This window comes from Oncorhynchus mykiss, chromosome 8 (assembly GCF_057628025.1).
Source record: "Oncorhynchus mykiss isolate SJ-2025 chromosome 8, ASM5762802v1, whole genome shotgun sequence".
Taxonomy (NCBI): domain Eukaryota; kingdom Metazoa; phylum Chordata; class Actinopteri; order Salmoniformes; family Salmonidae; genus Oncorhynchus; species Oncorhynchus mykiss.
Genome location: NC_143029.1, coordinates 77,125,108 through 77,150,815, shown reverse-complemented (window position 1 = coordinate 77,150,815; position 25,708 = coordinate 77,125,108). Strand labels below are relative to the sequence as shown.

Sequence of the window (25,708 nt, the reverse complement as noted above, 5' to 3'; positions counted from 1 at the left end):
TTTAACTTGAAATGAAACCACTTTCTGTCAAAATTAGAAATGTGCAATATCTGAAAATGCAGCTAGCTAGACTATCTTACCCATATACACCATGGATGGACATGTCTCCTGTCAGATTTCATGGTTGCCGTTAGTTTGAAGATGTAATCCGGAGACAGGTGGTTTCTCAATCTTCTTAGCTATCATATTCGAATTCCACTGATTTCAAAACTCGGTCCTCCAGATAGAGGAGAGAAACATTTATGCAGTTTTAATACACAATACATGTTTTAAAAAGCGTTGTTAGACAGGATTACCTACATACTGACCAGCTCAAATAGACAGATAGCTTTATGGCAGACCAATCCAAACTCATCTCTTGGCATGTCCATCCCACTCGTTATCTCAGCCGATCATGGCTAGCGGGAAGGTTGCTGACTTTTTCTGTGTCTAAACCAACTACGCTCGTAATTTAACCTGTTGAGTGAAAGGGGCAGTATTTTGATGTTTGGATGAAAAACATACCCAAATTAAACTGCCCATTTCTCAGGCCCAAAAGCTAGAATATGCATATAATTGTCAGATTAGGATAGAAAACACTCTAAAGTTTCCAAAACCATCAAAATATTGTCTGTGAGTATAACAGAACTGATATCACAGGCGAAAACCTGAGGAAAATCCAACTAGGAAGTGCCGCTTATTTTGAAAGCTTCCTGTTACATTGCATGCCTTCCCTCCATTTAAAGGGATATCAACCAGATTCATTTCCCTATGGCTTCCACATGGTGTGAACAGTCTTTAGACATAGTTTCAACCTTTTATTCTGAAAAATGAGCAAGAACGATCACATCGCGTCAGTGGATGGCTGGGTGCCAGCAGAGTTTTGCATGCGCAACAGCTTGGAGCAGACATTTCTCTCTCTCTCCTATTGAAAAAGCTACGGTCCGGTTGAAATATTATTGATTATTTATTGTAAAAACAACCTGAGGATTGATTATAAAAAACGTTTGACATGTTTCTACAAACTTTACGGATACTATTTGGAATTTTCGTCTGCCCCATCGTGACCGCTCGAGCCTGTGGATTACTGAACATAACGTGCCAACCAAATGGAGGTATTTTGGATATAAAAATAATCTTTATGGAACAAAAGGAACATTTATTGTGTAACTGGGAGTCTCGTGATTGCAAACATCTGAAGATTATCAAAGGTAAGCGATTCATTTTATTGCTCTTCTGACTTTCGTGACCAATCTACTTTGCTGCTAGCTGTTTGTAATGTTTTGTCTGCTGAGAGAGAAGTCCTTACATAAACGCTTGGTTTGCTTTAGCTGTAAAGCTTTTTATTTATTTTTATCTGACACGCCAGGTGGATTAACAACAAGCTAAGCTGTGGTTTGCTATATTGCACTTGTGATTTCATGAAAATTAAATATTTGTAGTAATTTAATTTGAATTTGGCGCCAAGAAGTTAACAATTGTATTCATATTTACAGATGGCATACACGTTTGTTATTAAGGCACATGAAAGTTCACAAGTTTGAGAAGGGATTTCTGCCAAAAAAAGGCATTTTAGTTAAAAAACATTTATGCAAAATACACCTAGTTTCCTGAACCGGGTCACAAAATGATAATAAGGAATATAATTGTGAAGTGTATGTCATATACCTAGGGGATAAAAGAAAGCTCAAGAAATATATTTGATTTCTTATACACATATTTAACCCCTTATTTTTGTTGGCACAAAATGACCTCCATACTTCCATTAATTTGTATGGGTTACCTTTAGACGAGTCCCGTGACACCTGTGGGGTTCGTAGAGCGAAACAGAGAACATCATCGGATTCGTGAGAATAGAGTGGTCATATTAGTTTGCAGGCCGTTTGGATGCTACAGATATTTTTGTCAGAAAACCGATTTTCAGGCTGTCTCCTGGTCAGAAAACCGATTTTCAGGCTGTCTCCTGGTCTGACAAACAACGTAACTTTTGGGGTGCAATCAAATTCACATAGAATGTGTGTTACAGATCTGTCATTCTCAATGAAATCAAGTCCAAGAAGCGGTAGATATGTTCTATGTGTATTTCTATGCGTCCCATTCTTAAGTTTAGTTTTTGCATCTTTTACTCTCGGTTTTGTACACTATCTTCAAACAGTTAAAAGCTCAATATTTTAGAGTTTAGATAGTTTAGATGGTACAATGATTATCTACTGTACACTATACTTGCTTGTTTTGTCACATAAACTGAAATTAGGCAAACTATTAGAATTTTTGCAACCAGGAAATGCTGGAGATTTCTGAATAGTCCATCTTTAAACTGACGGATTTTGATGGGGATTTTTGTATTATGCTACATAGAATGACGCACCGGTGCATCAATAGACTCTAGGGGGGTGCACTTAAAGTGCACTTCATTTAATATAACAGGCTATTTTTCATGGTGCAAAGGCACCCGATTCATGGAATGACCCTTTACTGTGTAATTAAACAGAAAGCACTGAACTTTAGATGAAATTTTAATAAAGGGGAAAGAAATGGGGAGATAAAAAGGAGGCTAATATTAAGCAACTATATTTTAATAAGATCTTATTCTGAGGACAGGGAACTTAATTAGCAATATTGAAATTACTGCTATTACTTAATTGTTTTGTTATCATCATTATTGCTATTACTTTTGCAATTGCAACCACGCAACCAAGCCCGACTAAATTAGTCAAACTCAAACACCAGACTTCCAGAATTCATTGATGCAGAGCCTTCTAATTCCTTGGTCAGGTTTAATTAACTCTGGGTTGCAATGGTACCCTAAAGAGAGGCTGGGGCGGAAGCTCACACGCTGACAAGGAAACAGGGAAAACATTTGTTTCAAACAAAATGTTCTGTGGGTTGGGTTGCCTAAGACTAGAAAGAGAGAGCTGTGGGGATAGAGAGAATGAGATAGAAAGAGTATGTAGTTTCAAGTTTTTATCATATGCAAGGGTACAGAACCAAAAACCGGAAAATATCTAAATTATTTGAGGAACAAAACCCGAACCGGAAAAAAAGTGATCTATACAGAATCATTATTTTAACCGCATGGGAACCAGTTAAAAACGTTCTTCTTTTTTTTGAGATGTTTAAAATAATGGATTAACTTTTGCAATGCTAGTTAAGGATACTATAGTTATTCCATTTCACATTGGATGTAGCTAGCTAGCTAACGTTTGCTCTGGTCCAATGTTTAACCACCTCGGGAGTTCAAAGACATTCAAAGTTCCTCCGTAGAAGCTGCTCCACGGTAGGTATACTTTTGTAGGCCTAATTCAGATAATCCATGGCATAACAAGTTACCCAGCGCTTCAAGGAAAGATTCTTCCATCCTCTCTTACCCTCTCCTCACCCGCAAAATGTCAGTCGCATCTTGCGCCCTACACTGTGACTGGCAGCACAGTATGTGTGTTTGTCTTTCAATATGATTATACCCTGCTGTTAAGGCAAAATACAATTTGCTCTTAACGACTTTCCTATACAGATTAAATCTGTAGCATAGCACTGATTGGTGAAGTCATTTAATGTTGAGCTAAATGTAAAAAAAAAAAAAATGTTGATTGCAAAAACGAGCAGAAAGGAATGATATCAACCGGTACTTTTTGGGGGTTTGAACCGGTTCGGAACTTTATTTTGCTAGTTGGAACATTGGAACAGAACCAAAAAATGATGGTTATGTTCAGCTCGAAAAGATTGGATTTCTTTTTAGGTTCCAACCACTGGTTGTATGTACGGGATACGCATGGTATACATCGTTCAACGAAATGCTTACTACACTTTCCTTCTCAACAATGCAAACAACAATAAGAAGTGTATTAATTGAGCAGTATAATAACAGTCTGGTAGCAGCAGTTGGGATGTGTGTGTAGCATCAATGTACACTGAGTGTACAAAACATTAAGAACACCTTCCTACAAGGTGGCGAAAGCGTTTCACAAGGATACTGGCCCATATTGACTCCAGTGCATCCCACAGTTGTGTCAAGTTGGCTGGATGGCCTTTGGGAGGTGAACCATTCTTGATACACACGCAGAACTGTTGAGCATGAAAAACCCAGCCGAGTTGCAGTTTTTGACACAAACCAGTGCGTGCGCCTTACTACCATACCCAGTTCATAGACACTTAAATATTTTGTGTGGTAAGGTGCGGAGAATCAGAACAGGCTGGTCCAGTTCAAATGTTCAGAACCGTGTTCACTAAGTCTTTGTAGACTACAGTATAGACTAGAGAATGGAAGGCAGAGATGTTCTGATGATCTCTGTGAGTTCTTCAGGACCTTGGAGGGAGAGTCAAAGGTTAAGTCCAGGGTCGAGTTCAAAATATTTTCTCCCATTTTCCTGCCAACTGAACATGACCCTGACCTTTCCTCTCTGCTGGCTTCATCTTGGCCTTGGAGGCACTGTTCATCATAGCCCATTCCAGGACAGAGTATGTGCTTTAGCCAACTGACAACGAGGGTCAGAGGAGTTGGCACATACAGATCTGGACAGGACTATAGCGCAATGTTCCAGGCCTCCTCTCCTCAGCGACTGCAGGGCAACTGAGGTCTGTTCCCCACATGTCCAATAATAACAGTCTAATGGCTGTGTTTATTCACCACTAACTACTTCACATCACCACTCATCTGAAACCAACTGAAACAGCTGGATTTAGAGCACAGCAGAACAGCCCTTCAGTTGCAGATTAATTTGCTAGTTCCATATTTGACAATATACTCTACTATATACACATTGAAGTGGTGAGCATTTGTTTAAGAAAACAAGCATTCAGGGGGATGTTGATGTGGATTTATGCGCTGAGTATTACCTACATAATGTTGAACCAGTATTCCAGTCAGGCTCATACATAAGAGATGAGAGCAGATGCCGGGCGGACTGAGGCCATTTCACCTCTACTACCGTTGTCGGTGACAGGATTGTTTCTTTGAAACGCACCTTATTACCCACCACTTAGCATATCTGCTGGGAGATCACTGACACATTTCCACTTCTTGCTACTTGAGCAGCGGAACCCAGGGAACGTGTTCGGTTGGACATGACCAGGCAGCCACCCAAACCTCTGCTGAATCCCCTCAGTGGCAAATGCAAAAGTTCGACCAACTAGACACTTCCCCCGGGGCATTTAATATCCTCTCTGTGTTCCATTTTCAAGCTAGGCTCTATTTTAACCCTACCTCCTCCTCCTGCACCATCACCACCCACCCCAATCTAACTTTACCCCCCTCTGTGAGTGGCAGTGTCTACATGAGCCAGCCAGCCAGCAGCAGAAGCACCACCCGAGCCGTGGATGGGCAAGCCCCCCGTGGCGCTCACAGTCCAGCAGCTACATTCATCAGGCAGGCGTCTACATCGACGCCGACAGAGAGAGCGAGAGAGCGAGAGAGAGAGAGAGAGAGAGAGAGAGAGAGAGAGCGAGGGAGAGAGCCCAGGGAACATTCCCATTAGCATGGAAATCACTTCGCTCTCCCCCTCCTCTCTGCCTTCCTTCCACTGATGGCTCTGCACAATGAGAATGGCTTTAACTCCTATTATTCTGCGTCAGGGCACACTGCCAGGTTAGATGACAAGAGAGGCAAAAAATCGGATGCCATTTTTTCCCAGGTCACACTCTCGAAAATGGAGGGACACAGAGGCCCATCTTGATGGATTTCATCTCACCACTGATGACGAGACGATGACGATGGCCTAAGGTTGTTCCTGAAAACTGGAACAAATAGCCACTTCTGGCTTTAATGATGTTTCAAACTCACCCCTCTTCCTCTTCTGATTAATTTATATTTTCAAGAAGCCCTGGAAATCTCAGAATGTTGAATTTAGACCATCATGGCTTCCATAGCCACAGCGGCATGTATGTCTATTCTACCATGTTGTAGTGATTACTGTGAGAGATTAATATCTCCCCACAGCCTCTTTTGCTGCATGGGGTCTGTGGAGGAGAAAGCTCATCTAGAAGAGTTCTGTTAGTGTATTCCTCACAGGGACTAGAGCTGGATTGCTGTTGCTCTAATACAACCAGCCAGACAGTCTTTATGCCAGTCTGAGTGTTCACTGCCCAGGCCTATAATCACAACAAACAGTATGTACCCCAGTCTGAGTGTTCACTGCCCAGGCCTATAATCACAACAAACAGTATGTACCCCAGTCTGAGTGTTCACTGCCCATGCCTATAATCACAACAAACAGTATGTAGCCCAGTCTGAGTGTTCACTGCCCAGGCCTAAAATCACAACAAACAGTATGTACCCCAGTCTGAGTGTTCACTGCCCAGGCCTATAATCACAACAAACAGTATGTAGCCCAGTCTGAGTGTTCACTGCCCAGGCCTAAAATCACAACAAACAGTATGTACCCCAGTCTGAGTGTTCACTGCCAGGCCTGTAATCACAACAAACAGTATGTACCCCAGTCTGAGTGTTCACTGCCCAGGCCTAAAATCACAACAAACAGTATGTAGCCCAGTCTGAGTGTTCACTGCCCAGGCCTAAAATCACAACAAACAGTATGTAGCCCAGTCTGAGTGTTCACTGCCCAGGCCTATAATCACAACACAGTCTGTATGCCAGTCTGAATGTTCACTGCCAGGCCTGTAATCACAACAAACAGTATGTACCCCAGTCTGAATGTTCACTGCCAGGCCTGTAATCACAACACAGTCTGTATGCCAGTCTGATTGTTCACTGCCCAGGCCTATAATCACAACAAACAGTATGTACCCCAGTCTGAATGTTCACTGCCAGGCCTGTAATCACAACACAGTCTGTATGCCAGTCTGATTGTTCACTGCCCAGGCCTATAATCACAACAAACAGTATGTACCCCAGTCTGAGTGTTCACTGCCCAGGCCTATAATCACAACAAACAGTATGTACCCCAGTCTGAGTGTTCACTGCCCAGGCCTATAATCACAACAAACAGTATGTACCCCAGTCTGAATGTTCACTGCCAGGCCTATAATCACAACAAACAGTATGTACCCCAGTCTGAATGTTCACTGCCAGGCCTGTAATCACAACAATCAGTATGTACCCCAGTCTGAATGTTCACTGCCAGGCCTGTAATCACAACACAGTCTGTATGCCAGTCTGATTGTTCACTGCCCAGGCCTATAATCACAACAAACAGTCTGTACCCCAGTCTGAATGTTCACTGCCCAGGCCTGTAATCACAACAAACAGCCAGTACCCAGGAGGCAGTGGCACTGCGACCCTAACAACCCAACGCCCTCTCCCTCACACCCCCGTGTGCCAGGTCAAATCTCTGGGCCACCGCTGCAGTAACAGTCAAAAGCATGCAGGCAGGGCAGAGCAGAGCAGAGCAGGCAGGCAGCGCCCCCAAAGGAGCATATCCAAGCAGCACCATGCCACATTACAAACTCTGGTGCAATGCAATCCAATCCCGGGCCTAATTGTGCGTTGCGATACAATGGAGCGATTTCAGGGCCGTTTTCATGGCCCACTGATAACTATAGCCCCCTGAGGGGTTCTCTATCAAGAGGGATCCCTGTGTTTAAACTGTTTGTATGTGTACTGTGTGTGTACTGTGTGTGTACTGTGTGTGTATATGTATGTGTGTACTGTGTGTGTGTATGTGTGTGTGTACTGTGCTGTGTGCGTGTTTGCATTCTCTCAGCCGACCCAATCAGCTGTCCATAAATTGTCCTCCTAGCAGTCAGCCAGGTCTCTACAGTCACATGGCAAGGCCCATCCACGCTTCACAACCCCAGAGCCCTGCAGCCTAGCCCTGAACCAGAGATAAGACTAGCAACGTTTCAATGCACTGTTTCCACACGCAGAATGAGATTAAATTATTTCAGCTCACATGATTGCAACTGTCCTTATGGCTGCGACAAGGCAGTTTGCTTAGTTCTTATTCTCTCACTCTATATTATCCATCCCTCCTTATCTCCTCTTCCCATCCTTCCTCCATCCCTCCTTCACAGTCAGTGAACTTGCCCTCCGGAATCATTTTCATGCCTTCAAACAAGCTTCTCATCTTCATCATGTCATATAGAGGGACAACAGTGATAAGTAACGTCAATGGGTGGCAAGCACCCATTGGAAAGATGCAAAGTAGAGATGGGAGTTGGGTGGTCACATTGGAAAGATGCAGAGAGATGGGAGTTGGGTGGTCACATTGGAAAGATGCAGAGTAGAGATGGGAGTTGGGTGGTCACATTGGAAAGATGCAGAGAGATGGGAGTTGGGTGGTCACATTGGAAAGATGCAGAGAGATGGGAGTTGGGTGGTCACATTGGAAAGATGCAGAGAGATGGGAGTTGGGTGGTCACATTGGAAAGATGCAGATAGATGGGAGTTGGGTGGTCACATTGGAAAGATGCAGAGAGATGGGAGTTGGGTGGTCAAATTGGAAAGATAAAGAGAGATGGGAGTTGGGTGGTCACATTGGAAAGATGCAGAGAGATGGGAGTTGGGTGGTCACATTGGAAAGATGCAGAGTAGAGATGGGAGTTGGGTGGTCACATTGGAAAGATGCAGAGAGATGGGAGTTGGGTGGTCACATTGGAAAGATGCAGAGAGATGGGAGTTGGGTGGTCACATTGGAAAGATGCAGATAGATGGGAGTTGGGTGGTCACATTGGAAAGATGCAGAGAGATGGGAGTTGGGTGGTCAAATTGGAAAGATAAAGAGAGATGGGAGTTGGGTGGTCACATTGGAAAGATGCAGAGAGATGGGAGTTGGGTGGTCACATTGGAAATATGCAGAGTAGAGATGGGAGTTGGGTGGTCACATTGGAAAGATGCAGAGTAGAGATGGGAGTTGGGTGGTCACATTGGAAAGATGCAGAGTAGAGATGGGAGTTGGGTGGTCACATTGGAAAGATGCAGAGTAGAGATGGGAGTTGGGTGGTCACATTGGAAAGATGCAGAGTAGAGATGGGAGTTGGGTGGTCACATTGGAAAGATGCAGAGTAGAGATGGGAGTTGGGTGGTCACATTGGAAAGATGCAGAGAGATGGGAGTTGGGTGGTCACATTGGAAAGATGCAAAGTAGAGATGGGAGTTGGGTGGTCACATTGGAAAGATGCAGAGAGATGGGAGTTGGGTGGTCACATTGGAAAGATGCAGAGTAGAGATGGGAGTTGGGTGGTCACATTGGAAAGATGCAGAGAGATGGGAGTTGGGTGGTCACATTGGAAAGATGCAGAGAGATGGGAGTTGGGTGGTCACATTGGAAAGATGCAGAGAGATGGGAGTTGGGTGGTCACATTGGAAAGATGCAGAGAGATGGGAGTTGGGTGGTCACATTGGAAAGATGCAGAGAGATGGGAGTTGGGTGGTCACATTGGAAAGATAAAGAGAGATGGGAGTTGGGTGGTCACATTGGAAAGATGCAGAGAGATGGGAGTTGGGTGGTCACATTGGAAATATGCAGAGTAGAGATGGGAGTTGGGTGGTCACATTGGAAAGATGCAGAGTAGAGATGAGAGTTGGGTGGTCACATTGGAAAGATGCAGAGTAGAGATGGGAGTTGGGTGGTCACATTGGAAATATGCAGAGTAGAGATGGGAGTTGGGTGGTCACATTGGAAAGATGCAGAGTAGAGATGGGAGTTGGGTGGTCACATTGGAAAGATGCAGAGTAGAGATGGGAGTTGGGTGGTCACATTGGAAAGATGCAGAGTAGAGATGGGAGTTGGGTGGTCACATTGGAAAGATGCAGAGTAGAGATGGGAGTTGGGTGGTCACATTGGAAAGATGCAGAGAGATGGGAGTTGGGTGGTCACATTGGAAAGATGCAGAGTAGAGATGGGAGTTGGGTGGTCACATTGAAAAGATGCAGAGTAGAGATGGGAGTTGGGTGGTCACATTGGAAAGATGCAGAGTAGAGATGGGAGTTGGGTGGTCACATTGGAAAGATGCAGAGTAGAGATGGGAGTTGGGTGGTCACATTGAAAAGATGCAGAGTAGAGATGGGAGTTGGGTGGTCACATTGGAAAGATGCAGAGAGATGGGAGTTGGGTGATGCAGAAGAACATAGGAAGAGGATGTTCACATAAAAAAGGATTAGTCAGCTAAATGTAGCGTCTCCTTAGATCATTACAGCTTCATAAACATACGTTAATCAGCTTATTTTTTAAGTCAGATTACATTGTCAATGCCATACAACATAGCGCTCAAGCATATGATCAGGCGAATCACAAATGCCTTTTCAATGTCACATTGAGCAAGACAGTAGATGCAATATTGTAGACTGTACAGCAAAGGGTTGCTATTTGCTATTGTATAGCACTGATGAGATGGAAATTCTACCAATGGTGGCCACCACCACATTAGTCGATAATTGAGTTGCTATATATGATGTTTACTGATATGGACACATTTTCTATGGGTTTACTGACCCAACTACTAAATGACAGTTCCCTGCACATGGTTTGAAATAGCAACACTCAAAACTCAAGTGTCTCCCTATGCAGCATTAGTGTCATACAAAGGATATCTGCGGTCATAAGTTTTACAGCGCTGTACGAACAAGCCAGAAGAATCACTGAGACTGCTCTGGAGCATTCTGTGGCCCTCATCAAGCTAGGCTACTAAAATACATATATGGTGTGATGGGAGCATTAGTGTTGGTTAATACATGCAGGTTTATGGTCAGACTGGAGGGTACTGTGATGGATTGTTAGGACAGAGGGGAGAATTCTCGCATGGATGTTTCTATTTAACAATCAGAGAGAGCGATCGGCTCTCTGTGGTGCTCTAAAACAGGAACAGATGGGGGAGTGTGAAAGGACAGTGTGAAGGGGGTGACTAGGGGCATTGGGGGTGTATGTGGGGGAGAAAAACAGAGGGAGAGATAGGGGGTTGGGGGGGGGAGCGGGGGGAGAGAAAGGGAGACGAGAGAGAGAGACAAAGAGAGAGGAAAGAGAAGAAAAGCAGGGGATGAGGTTGGCACTGAATGAAGATGACAAAGCCTGTCACCTCTCACTCACCCGGTCTCCTTCTCTCAACTTGATGAGCTGCCAAACATCAGCATGTGTGTGTATGCGTGCGTGTAGATATTCTTCTTATACATTTGTACAATTTATACAATAAATTTATACAATAACGGTATGTTAGCTAGTGAGTCATATTTGAGATACAGTGTGTGTGCACATGTGCCTGTGTGTCAAGAGGAGAAAGAGTGGAGAGCAAGGTTGAGCAAGACAGATGGAGTGCTTACAGGTACTTGTGTAATATACGGCACAAATAGGCTACATACTCAAGAACACACACACACACACACACACACACACACACACACACACACACACACACACACACACACACACACACACACACACACACACACACACACACACACACACACACACACACACACACACACACACACACACACACACACACACACACACACACACACACACACACACAAAAGGGTTAAGCTGTTATGCATTGCCATTCTCACTCCCCTGCAACTTCATCACCTCACCCACTCATACTTCTCTTCTTTTCCTCTCGCTCATTTCCTCAGAGGACAAATTACCGTGATTACCATCCTACCTCCCTCTGCTCCATTCTTTCGCTCCCTCGCTCCTTATTTCATAGATTTCACAGTGTAAGTATTTCTCTCCTTCTGACGGTCTTTGTGTGCCCTGTTCCATTCTTTCTTTCACCTCCTCCCTCTTACTGTTCTGCCCATTCCCTCTGTCCTTTCATATCTCCAGTCAAACTATCATTCTGGTCTTTATCTCTTTCTCCTTCCCTAAGGAGGACTCTCTTTATCTCTTCCTCGTCCTCTTCATTTTTTGTCTTTCTCTACCTCCCCCTCTCTCTTTGTCCCTCTGTCTCTCTTCCTCCCATCGTTCCCCATCGTTCCCCATCCCTCTAACTCTTCCCAAGTCAAATGTTCTCATTAACGGGCACACACTCTGGGGAAATAAATGAGTAATATTTATGATGAAACCCTCTCTGTATCGCTGTCTCTCATCTCGTTGTTGCATAAAAAAGACTCTGATCTTATCAGGCCTACCTATGTAGTCATCCGTCAGACAATCTACCAATCCATCCATCACCCGGGCGCAGGCTGCGTCTCCACTCCCCTTGGCAGCCAAGGCTTTTAAAAGTGCATAAAACTCCAGATTGGATACGGAGCACCTGAGTCCGCATGTGGAACATCTTCCCAGCCAACTGCCCCTGAGCTATGAATCAATGTTCTGCCCTGGCTAAGGAGCAGCCCACAATTTATACAGTGGATCTCTATATCCTTCTGGGTTCACAAGTTCCACAGGTTGTCAGGTTTTGGTGTTAGGACATACCTTGACAGCTATCAAAGCTGTCATATGGTAACAACGCTACAGTACCGTTTGGCTCCTTGAAGAAAGTCATGAACGGAGGGATTGGAGGCAAAACCCAGGAGGCTTTTATGAGTCTCGTGATGTCAGAGAATACATTTGTGTTGCTGCCCGCAAACCATCCCATTACAACTTGTTAGGGAATATAATACTATTCACCAACATCTGGTTCATTCATTCCTATTTAATTCTCCCCCAATGGTAAATGCCATGTGAAATATAGTAAGCAGCACTGACTTTGGGAGAAAGAGGTTGGATTGTGAGTGTCTTTTAGGCCCTGATATGTAATTGAGCAAAGCGGCGGGGAGCCTGGCTTTGGTATTGTCCTAACCCCCAACTGTCACACTGCAGCGGCAGGGGTACTAACTGCAATGAACAGGCTGGAGGAATGAGTCTGGTTTAATGGCAGCACTTCCCCATTGGTTTTCCTCCTCTTATTTCATCTCTCCTCTCTCCTCTCCTCTCTCCTCCTCTCCCCTCCTCTCTCCTCCCCTCCCCCCTCTCCTCTCTTCTCCTCTCTCCTCTCCTCTCCTCCTCTCTCCTCCCCTCCCCTCCTCTCTTCTCCTCTCCTCTCTCCTCACTCCTCTCTCTTATCCCCCTCTCCTAGGATGCTTCAAAGGAGCCTGAGTGTACATGTGGTCCGTATATAACCCTGCCCATTGCCACCGGAACTGCCCCGTGTGTTTCTAGCTCAGAGCGATTGATTGATGAAGTAAATCTCTTAGAGTGTGTGTGGGAGGGACAGGTGTGTGTGTGTGTGTGTGTGTGTGTGTGTGTGTGTGTGTGTGTGTGTGTGTGTGTGTGTGTGTGCGTGTGTGTGTCATGGTTCCACCTGTCATCAGAGGGCGGCACAGACCGTCCTAGAGACGTTAACAACACTCAGGTGAGTAAAATTGACTCATTATAATTTCCCTGTTAAAAGAGGTGTGTTTTCTGATGTCCTTTGCAGAAGCTTGAATTGTTTAACGTGTGCGGTCATTTCATGAGTGCGTTTTCGAGACATAGTGTTAGTTGTTCTTACAGGAGTCCTGTGATCCTGTGGCTATCGTTTCTCAGTAAAGTATTATGTTTTTCCTTAACCACTGATTCCTCGTCTGGTCTCTTCTCTGCACCTGGGTCCAACCTTACCACGTCCCAGTGGGTGTATTTGTGAGTGTATTTGTGGGTGTGTGTGTGCATGCGTGCATGTGATATGTGTGTAAGTGTCACTCACTCTGGGTGAAGCGAGGAGGGTTGTCGTTGACGTCACTCAGCCTGACAGTGACAGTAGTGGTCCCTGAAAGACCTCCCAGATGTCCCCCCATGTCCTTGGCCTGCAGGACAACCAGGTATTGGTCCTGGGTTTCTCTATCCATATCAGGCACTGCTGTACGCAGGATACCTGGGAAAACACACACACCAAAGACATACAGTAGTTCAAGATCAATCATTTCCACTATGCAGAATGACCTGATTCTGCTTCACATACAGAGGCTGCCTCTAGCTGTGCTCACCAAACCCAACCAAACCAGGAGACTGGCAGCCATGGTAGCTAAATCACCTTGAAATAATGTATGCTCTTGTAAAGCTAGTGAAAATATGAGGCTTTGATGGGGTATATGTAGGGAATTAACAAGCAACCAGCATCAATACCTGAGCAAATGTGATGTGGCTCTGGGATGTGTGTGTGTGTGTGTGCAGAATGAGACCTTTTTAAATGAAGACAGCGAACAGAGTGGACCGGCTCTGCATGCAAACCCTGCTAATGGACGAGAGCTTCAGTTAACATACGCTGTGCAGAATTAGGATAATATACCCAATTAGCATACAAAAACCCACCAGCAGAACCCTCTTCACTCATACCAGAGGTGCCTCCAACAATTAATTAAATTGCATCCGAATTCAATAACGGCATCGCAGACGCTGTCTACCTATATTATCCCCTTGTCGACAAATAGAGTAAATCCAACTAGTACACACATATGCCCACACACACTCACTCAGCAAACAGACTTCAAAATGCCTAACTAGGCGACACACTCGTACAGTAAACATACGGTATAAAATGCAGTGTTTACTAGCTTGCAGGCTGTCAATCACCTAGTGAGGCAACAGAGGACGAAATGTGATGTTTGAAATGCCCACGGTTTCCTCTCAGGCAGTGTGCAGAAGACTTTCCCATCTGCCTGGGTTGACACCAAAGCCCCCCGAAACACACAGTATATTTTAGTGAAGAGACAGGTCCTTTGAGCCTTTTTAATCTCTCCCAAACCTTTCCTGACATCTCCCTTTGAGCAGACATCTTTTTGTTTTTCCGCCTTCAAAAAATATCATTTAAGGCGGTTGCTGCAGTTTGTTGGATGCACATAGACTCTGGCAGTCTGAATACATTTCTGCCAGCTTGAACTGGATTAACTGAGAAGGAGCAGGAGGGGACACAGAGAGAGGGAATAGGGGAAACGAGACGTGGGGCAAATGGGAGGGAGGTAAGAGAAAGGGATATGGGGAGGGGGTAGATAGAGAGGAATGGGCAAGCCTGACAGACAGTGTGCGGGACTGAGAGAGAGAGATTGAAGGAGGGATAGGGATAGAGAAGGGCGAGAAATAAAGAGCTGTGGGGATACACACTGCAAAGAGACTTGTAAAGGAAGAAAATGGTTGGCTGGAGAGGAAGCAGAGAGGGAGGGAGGGAGGGAGGGAGGGAGGGAGGGAGGGAGGGAGGGAGGGAGGGAGGGAGGGAGGGAGGGAGGGAGGGAGCAGAGAAGGAGCAGAGAGGGAGAGAGTAGAGAGGGAGGAGGGGAGGGAGGGAGGGAGCAGAGAGGCAGGGAGGGAATGCATGCACACTAAGTGGAGAACAAGAGGCACTCACCTGTCTGTGGGTCCACAGAGAAGAACTGCTGTCCCTGCACAAGTGTATACACCAGCCTGGCACTGTTCCCATAGGTTGGGTCGTCAGCATCTGTCGCTGTCACCTGGATTATAGAAGTACCTGAGGGAGGAGGGGAGAGAGCAGAGGAGTGTTAATAAACCAGCATACCACACACACACACACTGACTGGACACAGCAGTACATTAACTCAGCACTGCCAGAGAGCCAAATACACACTGGCTGACTGACTGACTGATTGACTGGCTAGCTGACAACCCCCACCTCTCTCTTTCTCCCTCTCCCTCTCTATCTCTCTCTTGCTCCCTTGCTTGCTATCTCCCTATCTCTTTCTCTCTCTCTCTTTCTCTCACCCCACTCTCTCTCTCTCTCTCTCTCTCTCTCTCTCTCTCTTTCTCTCACCTCTCTCTCTCTCTCTCTCTCTCTCTCTCTTTCACCCCATTCACTCTCTTTCGGCAGCAGTGTGACAAATATTTTATTCACTTTCCTTCTCCCCTGCTGCACACCTTCTTTCTCTCTCCATTCTGTCTGTCTCACTTCATTTCTCTTCATCTCTGTCACAATTCCCTTTGGCTCCCTCTCAATCTCTCTGTCTGTCGGTTGCCCCCCTTGTCTCCCCCCTGACTCCCTCATGCCATGAATCCCTGCCTCTCCTGACAGATATGGACACTTTTTCCCACCAAATAAATCAAAGACTGTCAGCTTTATGTGTGATATTGAAATTGTAGCAAATATATATATATATATAGTTTGGAAAGAAGAACTATGTTTCCCATGGGGCACTGGGCTGACAAGCTCTGAGGGAAGAGGGGATTTGTGGGAGCAGCTGTTGCTGTTTTCTGACATCAAAGCCCCGACAGTGTCACCGGGAGAGAAAGTAAGGGAGGGAGGGAGAGAGGGAGGAGGGAGGGAGAGAGGAGTGAGAGAGACTGGGTCTGATTACTGATCTATCACAGGTAGTTAAAAGACCATAGTGATGCACCCGTGCATCAGTCTAAGTAACATAATATAAAAATCTCCATCAAAATCCATCAGTTTCAGCTAGAGATATCAGTTTTTTGCATGGGCTGCATCTCAATCCACCACATCCGATAATGTTGGCCTTCCACAACTGCGATGGAAGGTGACCGAGCTACAGTTGTGTTTGTCAGACCATGAAACATCCCGAAAATCTTCTGTAGCGTTTTTTTGCTGTAACTAATATGACCCCACGATAGAAAGGGGAGACTCTCTCGAACACAAAGGTGTTCCGTTTTTCTCTATGGCCCCCACATGTGTCATGGGACTCGTCTGAAGGTAACCCATACAAACAAATGGAAGTATGGAGATAGCTTTGTCCCAACAAAAATAACGAGTTATACATGTGCAAAAAAAACAAGGCACATGGAAGATGGAGAGAGAAAGGGAGAGTGAGGGAAGCAAATGTTTTGATGCATGAGGCAGTAAAATAATGATCAGATAGACAGATCAAACAAGGTTGACTAGGGTTGACGCAACAAGCACTAGAGAGAGAAATCTATTGATTTACAGTCTGCCTTGGTGATATAGCACAGTCACAATTTCGAGTGATCATACATTCAGACAGATGTATTACCAGTGAATGGAGCAAAATTATTTTCACACTGCCTGGCACTGAGACGTTCATACCCTGGGTGAATACCATAGTGATTTCTTTCCATGTGAAATACTGTAAGGTTATAGTAGCTATAGAAACCATATCCTAGTATCCACTTAAAACTAACCGTGGGGATGAAATTCTCATCACACAAGTTGTTTAGAGCAATCAAGGGAAGAAAACTGAAATCATAGTGAAAGTGGGATGATGAAAGACATCTCAACCAATCTCTTCGACAGGCTGACTGTGTGTTATTGTGACTACTATCATTATCTTATTACCACTGTTGCATTGATGGTGGAAGATATGACCAGTTTTCTGTAACAGCTCTTGAATAAGGCTTTCATGGCTCCGCTATTAGTCTCAGAGCAACCCACCGTGCATTATGAAAAGTACCTTGGTAAATATTTAATCCCGGGTAAATATTGAAACCATGATTGACTGAACAACTCAGTCTGGGACCGAGCTTTGGAAAGCCAGCCCACATCAAAATGGATGATAGTATTAATAAAATGGAAGCAGACAGTAGCTGATAAAACAGCAGATTAAACAGACAACGGCTCCTCGGCTTCAGTACCTATGTTGGCCATCTCAGGCACGGTGGCGCTGTAGGGCCCTTCTTCAAACAGAGGGGGGTTGTCGTTGATGTCCTGTACTCTGATGATGAACGTGGATGATGGCTCCAGGGCCCGGTCGGTCTGCCGGTCGGTTGCTGTAGCGATGAGGCGGTACTCGTCCTTCTCCTCACGATCCAGGGGCTTGGTGACATGGATGTTGCCTGTTTTCTCGTCAATCACAAACACCGACCCCGCCCCCTCACCACGCAGCAAGTACTTGGTGCGTCCATCACCTCTGTCCATGTCAGTGTGCAGCTGAGAGAGAGTGAGAGAAAAAAAGAGAGAGGGAGAGAGAAGGACATATATAGAGGAAGAGCTATAATTGATCAAATAAAAAAGAATGAATCAAAGAGAAATAAAAGTGATTGTACACAGTGATTGTACACAGTGATTATACACAGTGATAATACACAGTGATTCTACACAGTGATTATACATAGTGATTATACATAGTGATTATACACCCTTGATTATACACTGTGATGCTACACTGTGATGCTACACTGTGATTCTACACAGTGAATCTACACAGTGGTTCTACACAGTGATTATACACTGTGGTTATACACTGTGATTATTTACTGTGATTATACACTGTGACTATACAAAGCGATTATACACTGTGATTATACAGTGATTATACACAGTGCTTGAGGACTAAGGACAAGAACACTGAAACACTTACAAACCAACACCCTCTGATCTTTCCAGATCCATCTATGGGGCAATGGCCCTGAACTAGGATCATCATAATCGCAATATCCATAGTAATGCACCAGCTTAACTAGGCCTGCTATTCTCACAAACAGTTGTCTCTGAAAGCTCATCAATCTGTGAAATACAGTTCCCTACTGCTGCAACGATTAATGAAAGTAGAAAATTTAACACGTAATAAGTTGAGGCCTAATCAATTATTTCCCAACTACTGAGAGTGTATTAAGGAAGGCAGGGTACATGCAGTCTTGATCCTGACTGCTGCTGGCTGGCTTAGCCCTGGCTGGCTGGCTGGCTGGTGGCTAGGGCTCTCTCAAGCGGAGCAGGATAGTAAAAGAAGGATCCGCCTCCCCCCATCTCCATCTCCATGGCCCTGCTCAGGGGATGCGCTCCGCACATCAGCATTCATTCTCATTACAGCTCAAACGTGGACAGAATAGGAACCCTGACAAAAGAGTGCAAAATTAGCCCCACTCCAAGAGAGTGTGACATTGTGAATTCAGAAGAAAAGTGCGAGTGGGGGTCGCTTGAAAGCATTGTTGCATGGCAACAGCTAAGCTCATTCGCTAAATGAAATGAAAAAGGATACTCTGAATCAAAATATTCATTCATTTTACAGATCCCCATTTCAATGGGAAAAATAGATGTATGCCCCTCCCAGTGAGTAAACGATTCACATGGATGTGTGTTTGCGCCTAAATATAACCTTTTTATAAGTTTACACTCTGAGTGTCTGCTGAGTTGAGCTAAACAATTCTGTATGCATTATGTTTATACATAAACGTCCTGTCACTATTTTCAGGAAGTTTAACGTGTAAATATTTGTTTGAACATAACTGTCTGGCCCAGCGAAGGTGGGTTTGTGCCCATAGGCGACGTTGTTACCAGTGATGTCTGGTGAGGACCTGCCTTACAAACAGGCCTACAAGCCCTCAGTCCAGCCTCTCTCAGCCTATTGCGGACAGTCTGAGCACTGATGGAGGGATTGTGCATTCCTGGTGTAACTCAGGCAGTTGTTGTCTCCATCCTGTACCTGTCCCACAGGTGTGATGTTCAGATATACCGATCCTGTGCAGGTGTAGAGGTCGTGTAGAACCATGTCCAGATAAAGCGTCCGGGTGAAAAAGTTCAATAAAAATTTGAACAAGGGGAAAAAATTTAAATATTAAACACTAATTAAAAAGTTAAAACCGTAAATTTGGGAGGTAGCAAAGTAACGTTAGCAACAAACCGCACAGCAGCACGTAAACAAGTCCACAAGGTGTGACCGGTGTGCTCTCCACCTGCCCGTTGGACTGAGGCCTATACCCAGAAGTGAAGCTGACCGTGACCCGAGCTTCTCCATGATGGCTCTCCATTCTCGTGATGTGAATTGGGGGCCACGGTCAGAGATCATGTCCTCCGGAAGGCCATTATGCCAAAAGACCTACTGGAACAGTGCCTCAGTGACCTGGAGAGCAGTAGGGAGACCAGAGAGAGTGATAAAACAACAGGATTTCGAGAATCTATCCACAACCACCAAAATGGTGGTGAAACCATCAGAGGATGTGAGATGCGAGATCAGTGACAAAATCAATGGATAGATAAGACACGGGATGCTGAGGCACAGGAATAGGGAAGGAGTTTCCCTGTTGGAGCGTGCCGGGTGGACTTAGTTTGGGCACACATGAACAGGAGTTGGCGTAGCGAATAACGCCCTGCGCCAAGGTGGGCCACCAATACTTTTTGGAGAGAGATTGAATTGTACGGGTGATCCCAGTATGTCCAGCGACAACAGCTATGTGTGCCCAGGTCAACAGCCTCTCGCTTATTCCCATGGGAACGTAGATGTGCTCAGGAGGATAGGTAGTGGGTGCGGGTTCCCTCTCCAGAGCCTGGCGAATGTTCACATCTACGTCCCAGACCACAGGGTCTACAACTCGAGAGGGAGCGAGAAAGCAGTTCCTCCGGCATTCGGGTGACCAGTCCGTGATTCTCATCTTGGACCATGAGATGGTGGGGTTATGGCGTTGGAGCCATAGGAGGCCGAGAAAGATCTTGTGAGCTGGTGCACTAGTGATGAAGAAGGGAATATTTTCCTGAGGAATGGACTCCATGGTGAGGGTGAGTGGTGTGGTGATGTGTGTGATGGTTCCGGATCCTAGTGGCTGATTATTAAGGGCTTGAACGGAGAGGAGAGCGGGTATGAGGTGATGCTCAGAGAGGAGGCAAGGATCTGGTCAATAAAGGTACCATGGCACCAGAATCCAATAGTGCTGTAGAAACAGTACATGTGGGACAGCCAGCTAGTGTGATCGGCACAAAAATATTGTTTAGGATGGGATACTCACACCTGCTCCAGGAGGTGGAAGATCACATGACCGTCCCTCTGCTCTCGTGGATCCCGAGTTGGGATGTACCAGACACTGCTGAAGCTTGTGTCCCCCTTGACCACAATAGAGACAGAGCCCCAGCTGTCTCCGTCTAGATTACGTAACTCCGCCGCGGGGAGACGTGTGACCCCTACTTCCATAGGTTCAGGCTCTGATACAGTTTTCACTGAGGGAGGAGGAGAAGAGATGTGGGTACTGACGCTCCCAAAGTAGGTTATCCAAATGGATGGCCATGTTGTCTCGACTTGCTAGTTTAGTCTGGACCTCCTTGCGCAGTGCTCGTTGGAATAGCGTATGCCGGCTCATTCCATCCGCTGGATGCTGCTACTGTCTGGAAGGTGAGCGCTTATTTGGCAGTGGTCTGGTCATACTGCCATAGTTGGAGTAGGCTCTCACCCCTCCTCTGCCCTCCGGTTGATGATCAAAGATACCTCTGAACTAAGCCATGAACCCCTCATACAAAGCCAGCTCCTCCTCTCCTCTCTCCCAGACAGCCGTAGCCCACTCCAACGCCCGTCCAGTCATCAGAGAAATTGGCAACCTTGGACCTCTCGGTGGTGGGTGCTCCCATCTGGTGCGCAAAATAGAGGGAACACTGGAGTAGAAAGCCACAGCATTTAGATGGTGAGTGATGGCTTGCTGGGTCGACTGGTGGCAGAGTATCCTCCCCTAGTTGAAGGCAACGCCTCTTGGGTATGATTGAGATGTTGAAGACTGAAGAACCTCTTCCATAGCCTTCCCTAGTTGTGCCAGCTTGTCGTGGTGTTGACGAAGTTGGTATCCCTGTTCGTCGACCCTCTAGGAGATGTCCTGATTTCCTGCTGCCTCATTTGTCGAGGCAGTATGCTGTAACGCAGATGCTGGGAGTCGAGAAGCAGGTTCAGGTGGTGAGTTTAATAATATAGTGAACATGGAACAATACAAGACAATAGTAGCGTCTGGACATGAAACACATAGTCAATACTGCCTGGGGAATGAACCAAAGAGAGTAACAGATAAGGGGGGTAGGTGATCAGTGAATTGATGGAGTACAGGTGAGTCTTATACTGAGGCGCAGGTGCGCGTAACAATTGTGCCATGTGTGCGTAATGATGGTAGACAGAGCCAGTGATTAGTAAACCGGCAATGTTAAGCTCCGTAGCGGGGAAGCGGGAGTAGACATGACAGGGGCAGACCTTTTGATCAAGAGAGACCTGTAGACAATTTGCACACCAAACATACAAATATGTATTTTACAGTTAGTTATAAGGAAGGTGAAATCTTATAGTTAGTCGTTTTATAATTTGATTTTAGTAAATTTAGAAAGAACATAAGTAATTTCAAGCCTTATTCTGTCATGCCCTGATCTGATTCACCTGTTCCTGTGATTGTCTCCACCCCCTCCAGGTGTCGCTTATTTTACCCTTTGGACCCCTTTGGATTAATAAACATTTTAAGACTCCAACCATCTGCTTCCTGTGTCTGCATCTGAGTTTCGCCTTGTGATAGTACGAACTGGCCATGCCAGACCCAGCAGACTTGGACCAGCTCTACCATGCTGTCTCCCTGCAGGGAGCCACCATTAAGAAACATGAGGAGTTGGTACAGGGTCTTTTGGAAGGGCTCAGATCCTTGATGGAATGCCACGACCATGGGTTAAAGGCTATTATGGAGCAAATCAGGGAGTTAGCTCAGAGGCTGCCTGCTACCTCTGAAAATCTGCAATCACCCAGTAATTTTCTGTACAGCCTATCCCGGCTCCCCGAGAACCCCGCTTCCCTCCTCCGAAGCGTTATTCGGGAAATCCTGGTACCTGACAGATTTTTTTTCTCAGTGCTCGCTACAGCCATCTTTGTTTCTTTCAGACAGATCGAAGATAGAGTATATTATTACGCTAATGTCGGGAAGGGTGCTCTCCTGGGCTACAGCAGTTTGGGAGCAACAATCTGCCATTTGTGGAGGAATTCATCTGGAGGAATTCATGGCAGAAGTGAGAAAGGTAATTGAGTCTCCGGATTCTGGGAGAAAGGAGGCCTGGGAGTTCAGATTAGGAGTTATATCACCTGCACACCCTTTTTTGCTCTTGTCCTGTGGGGAGACCAATCACAGTCTCTCCGAGTGCTCATTGACTCTGAGGCAGCCGGCCTTCTTCTGCACAATAACATGTTCTTCATGTAGACAGGTCCTTGAGCGCCTCCTGGAGAACCAACTGTTCGTGAAAGCCGACAAGTGTGAGTTCCACTGCTCTACAATCACCTTTCTGGGATATGTTATTGCTGAGGGCAATGTTCAGATGGATCCTGGAAAGGTGAATGCAGTGGTGGATTGGCCTCAACCAATATCCAAGGTGCAGTTGCAACGGTTTCTTGGTTTTGCAAACTTCTACCGCCGTTTCATTCGGGACTACAGCACCCTGGCGGCCCCCCTCTCGGCACTCACCTCTCCCAAGGTACAGTTCAAATGGTCTCCAGCTGTCGACAAAGCCTTTGTGGACCTGAAGCATCGGTTCACAACAGCACCCATCCTCATCCATCCGGACCCCTCACGTCAATTTGTGGTGGAAGTAGATGCTTCGGATGTTGGAGTGGGGCCATTCTGTCCCAGCAATCTGCCCAGGACCAGAAGCTTCATCCCTGTGCCTTCCAGTCCCATTGTCTCAATCCTGCTGAAAGGAACTATGATGTTGGCAACCGAGAACTCCTGGCAGTCAAGATGGCATTGGAAGAGTGGAGGCACTTGCTGGAAGGAGTAGAGCAGCCATTCCTCGTCTGGACCGACCATAAAAACTCCAGGCAGGCCTCAACTCCAGGCAGGCCCGGTGGGCCCTCCTGTTCAACAGATTTAACTTAACCCTCTCCTACCTCCCAGGATCAAAGAATGTGAAGCCTGACACCCTCCCCCGCCTATACAGTTCCTCTGCCACACCCTCGACCTCTGAAAGCATTCTCTCTACCTCATGCCTTGATGGCATTGTGGATTGGAGTATTGAGAACCTGTTCCGTGAGGCACAACACTCCCAGCCTGGACCTGAAGGGGGTCAGGCTAACCGACTGTCTGTGCCTAATCCAGTCCGGTCCCGGGTCCTGGAATGAGCTCATTCCTCCAGGCTGACCTGTCATCCAGGGTCCCGTAGTACACTAGCACTTCCTCCGACAACGTTTCTGGTGGCCCACAATGGTTCCTGACATCTCTGCCTTCGTCGCTGCATGCACAGTGTGTGCTCAGAACAAGACTCCGCGGCAAGCTCCTTCTGGCCTCCTTCAGTCACTCCCGGTCCCTCATCGTCCCTGGTCTCATACATTTCTGGACTTTGTCACTGGGCTCACTACCTCTGATGGCAACACTGTCATTCTGACGGTAGTCGATCGGTTCTCCAAGGCCACCCATTTCATCCCTCTCCCCAAACTACCTTCTGCCAAGGATATGACCCAGCTTATGGTGCAGCATGTCTTCCGGATCCATGGACTCCGGGTAGACATGGTCTCTGATCAGGATCCTCAGTTCTCGTCTGAATTCTGGAAGGCATTCTGCACCCTTATTGGGTCGTCGGCCAGCCTGTCATCCAAAAACCATCCCCAAACTAACAGTCAGTCAGAGCAAGCCAACTAAGACCTGGAGACCACCTTAATGTGCCTGGTCTCAACCAACCCCACTACCTGGAGCGGTCAACTGGTCTAGGTGGACTATGCCCGGAACACCCTTTCCAGTTCTGCCACGGGACTCTCCCCTTTCGAGTGCTCCATGGGGTATCAGCCTCCACTCTTTCCAGAACAAGAGCAGGAGGTCAGCGTACCCTCGGCCCAGATGTTTGTCCGCAAGCTGCCTCCCCGGTTCATTGGTCCTTTTCCCATCTCCAGAGTCCGGATTTCCACTGCTGTCCATCTTGTGTTACCCCGTACCCCCCGTACTCACCCTACCATGTGTCCTTTGTCTTCTGTCTCCAGGCCCATCCCACCCCGGGGTTATTGATGGCCAGCCAGCGTATGCGGTGAGACACCTCCAGAAGGTTCAACCACGGGGCAGGGGTTTCCAGTACCTGGGTGACAGGGAGGGCTATTGCCCGGTGGAGAGGTGCTGGGTCCCTGTGAAAGACATTTTGGACCCGGCCCTCATCGCCGATTTCCACCGCCGACACCCCAGTCAGCCAGGTATGCGCCCAGGTAGGTCACCAGGTGGCGACCCGGGGGGGGGGGGGGGGGGGGGGGGGGGGGGAATAAGGTCACGCCCTGATCTGTTTCATCTGTTCCTGTAATTGTCTCCATCCCCTCCAGGTGTCACTTATTTTCCCCAGTGTATTTATCCCTGTGTTTCCTGTCTCTCTGTGCCAGTTCGTCTTGTATGTTTAAGTCAAGTCAACCAGCGTGTTTTTCCCGTACTCCTTTTGCTATTCTCCTTTTTCTAGTCCTCTCGGTTTTTACCCTTGCCCCTGTTCTCTGGATTTTGTACATGCCTGCATGACCATTCTGCCTGCCTTGACCACGAGCCTGTCTGCAATTCTGTACCTCCTGGATCTGGTTTTGACCTTTTTGCCTGTCCATGACCATTCTCTTGCCTACCCCTTTGGATGAATTAATAAACATTATAAGACTCCAACCATCTGCCTCCTGTGTCTGCATCTGGGTCTCGCCTTGTGTCATGATATATTCATACAGTTTTGCAAAACACCAGTCTTAATATCAACAGTGAAGAGGCGACTCCGGGATGCTGCCTTCTAGGTAGAGTTCCTCTGTGTTCTTTTGCCCATCTTAATCTTTTCTTTTTATTGGCCAGTCTGAGACATGGCTTTTTCTACGCAACTCTGCCTTGAAGTCGCCTCTTCACTGTTGGCGTTCAGACTGGTGCTTTGCGGGTACTGTTTATGAAGCTGCCAGTTGAGGACTTGTGAGGTGTCTGTTTCTCAAACTAATCACTCTTAATGTACTTGTCCTCTTGCTCAATTGTGCACCTGGGCCTCCCACTGCTCTTTCTATTCTGGTTAGAGAATGTTTGCTCTGTTCTATGAAGGGAGTAGTCGACAGCGTTGTACGAGATCTTCAGTTTGGCAATTTCTCTCATGGAATAGCCTTCATTTCTCAGAACAAGAATAGACTGATGAGAATCAGAAGAAAGTACTTTGTTTATAGTCATTTTAAGCCTGTAATCAAACCCACAAATGCAGATTCTCCAGACAATCAACTAGTCTAAAGAAGGCCATTTTTATTGCTTCTTAGCTTCTTAACCAGCACAAC

General features: G+C 46.3%; 1 protein-coding gene across 1 annotated transcript in view; it reads right to left on the bottom strand.

Moving 5' to 3' along the window:
* The window catches only part of LOC110530987 (uncharacterized), a 201,203-nt gene that overhangs the window by 51,042 nt on the left and 124,453 nt on the right, over positions 1 to 25,708 (bottom strand). Inside the window, exons 3-5 of the mRNA XM_036986260.2 lie at positions 17,376 to 17,670; positions 15,166 to 15,285; positions 13,531 to 13,698 (exon numbers count right to left, since the gene is read on the bottom strand). Coding sequence (XP_036842155.2) covers positions 13,531 to 13,698; positions 15,166 to 15,285; positions 17,376 to 17,670 — 583 coding nt within the window. The remainder of the gene's footprint in view (positions 1 to 13,530; positions 13,699 to 15,165; positions 15,286 to 17,375; positions 17,671 to 25,708) is intronic.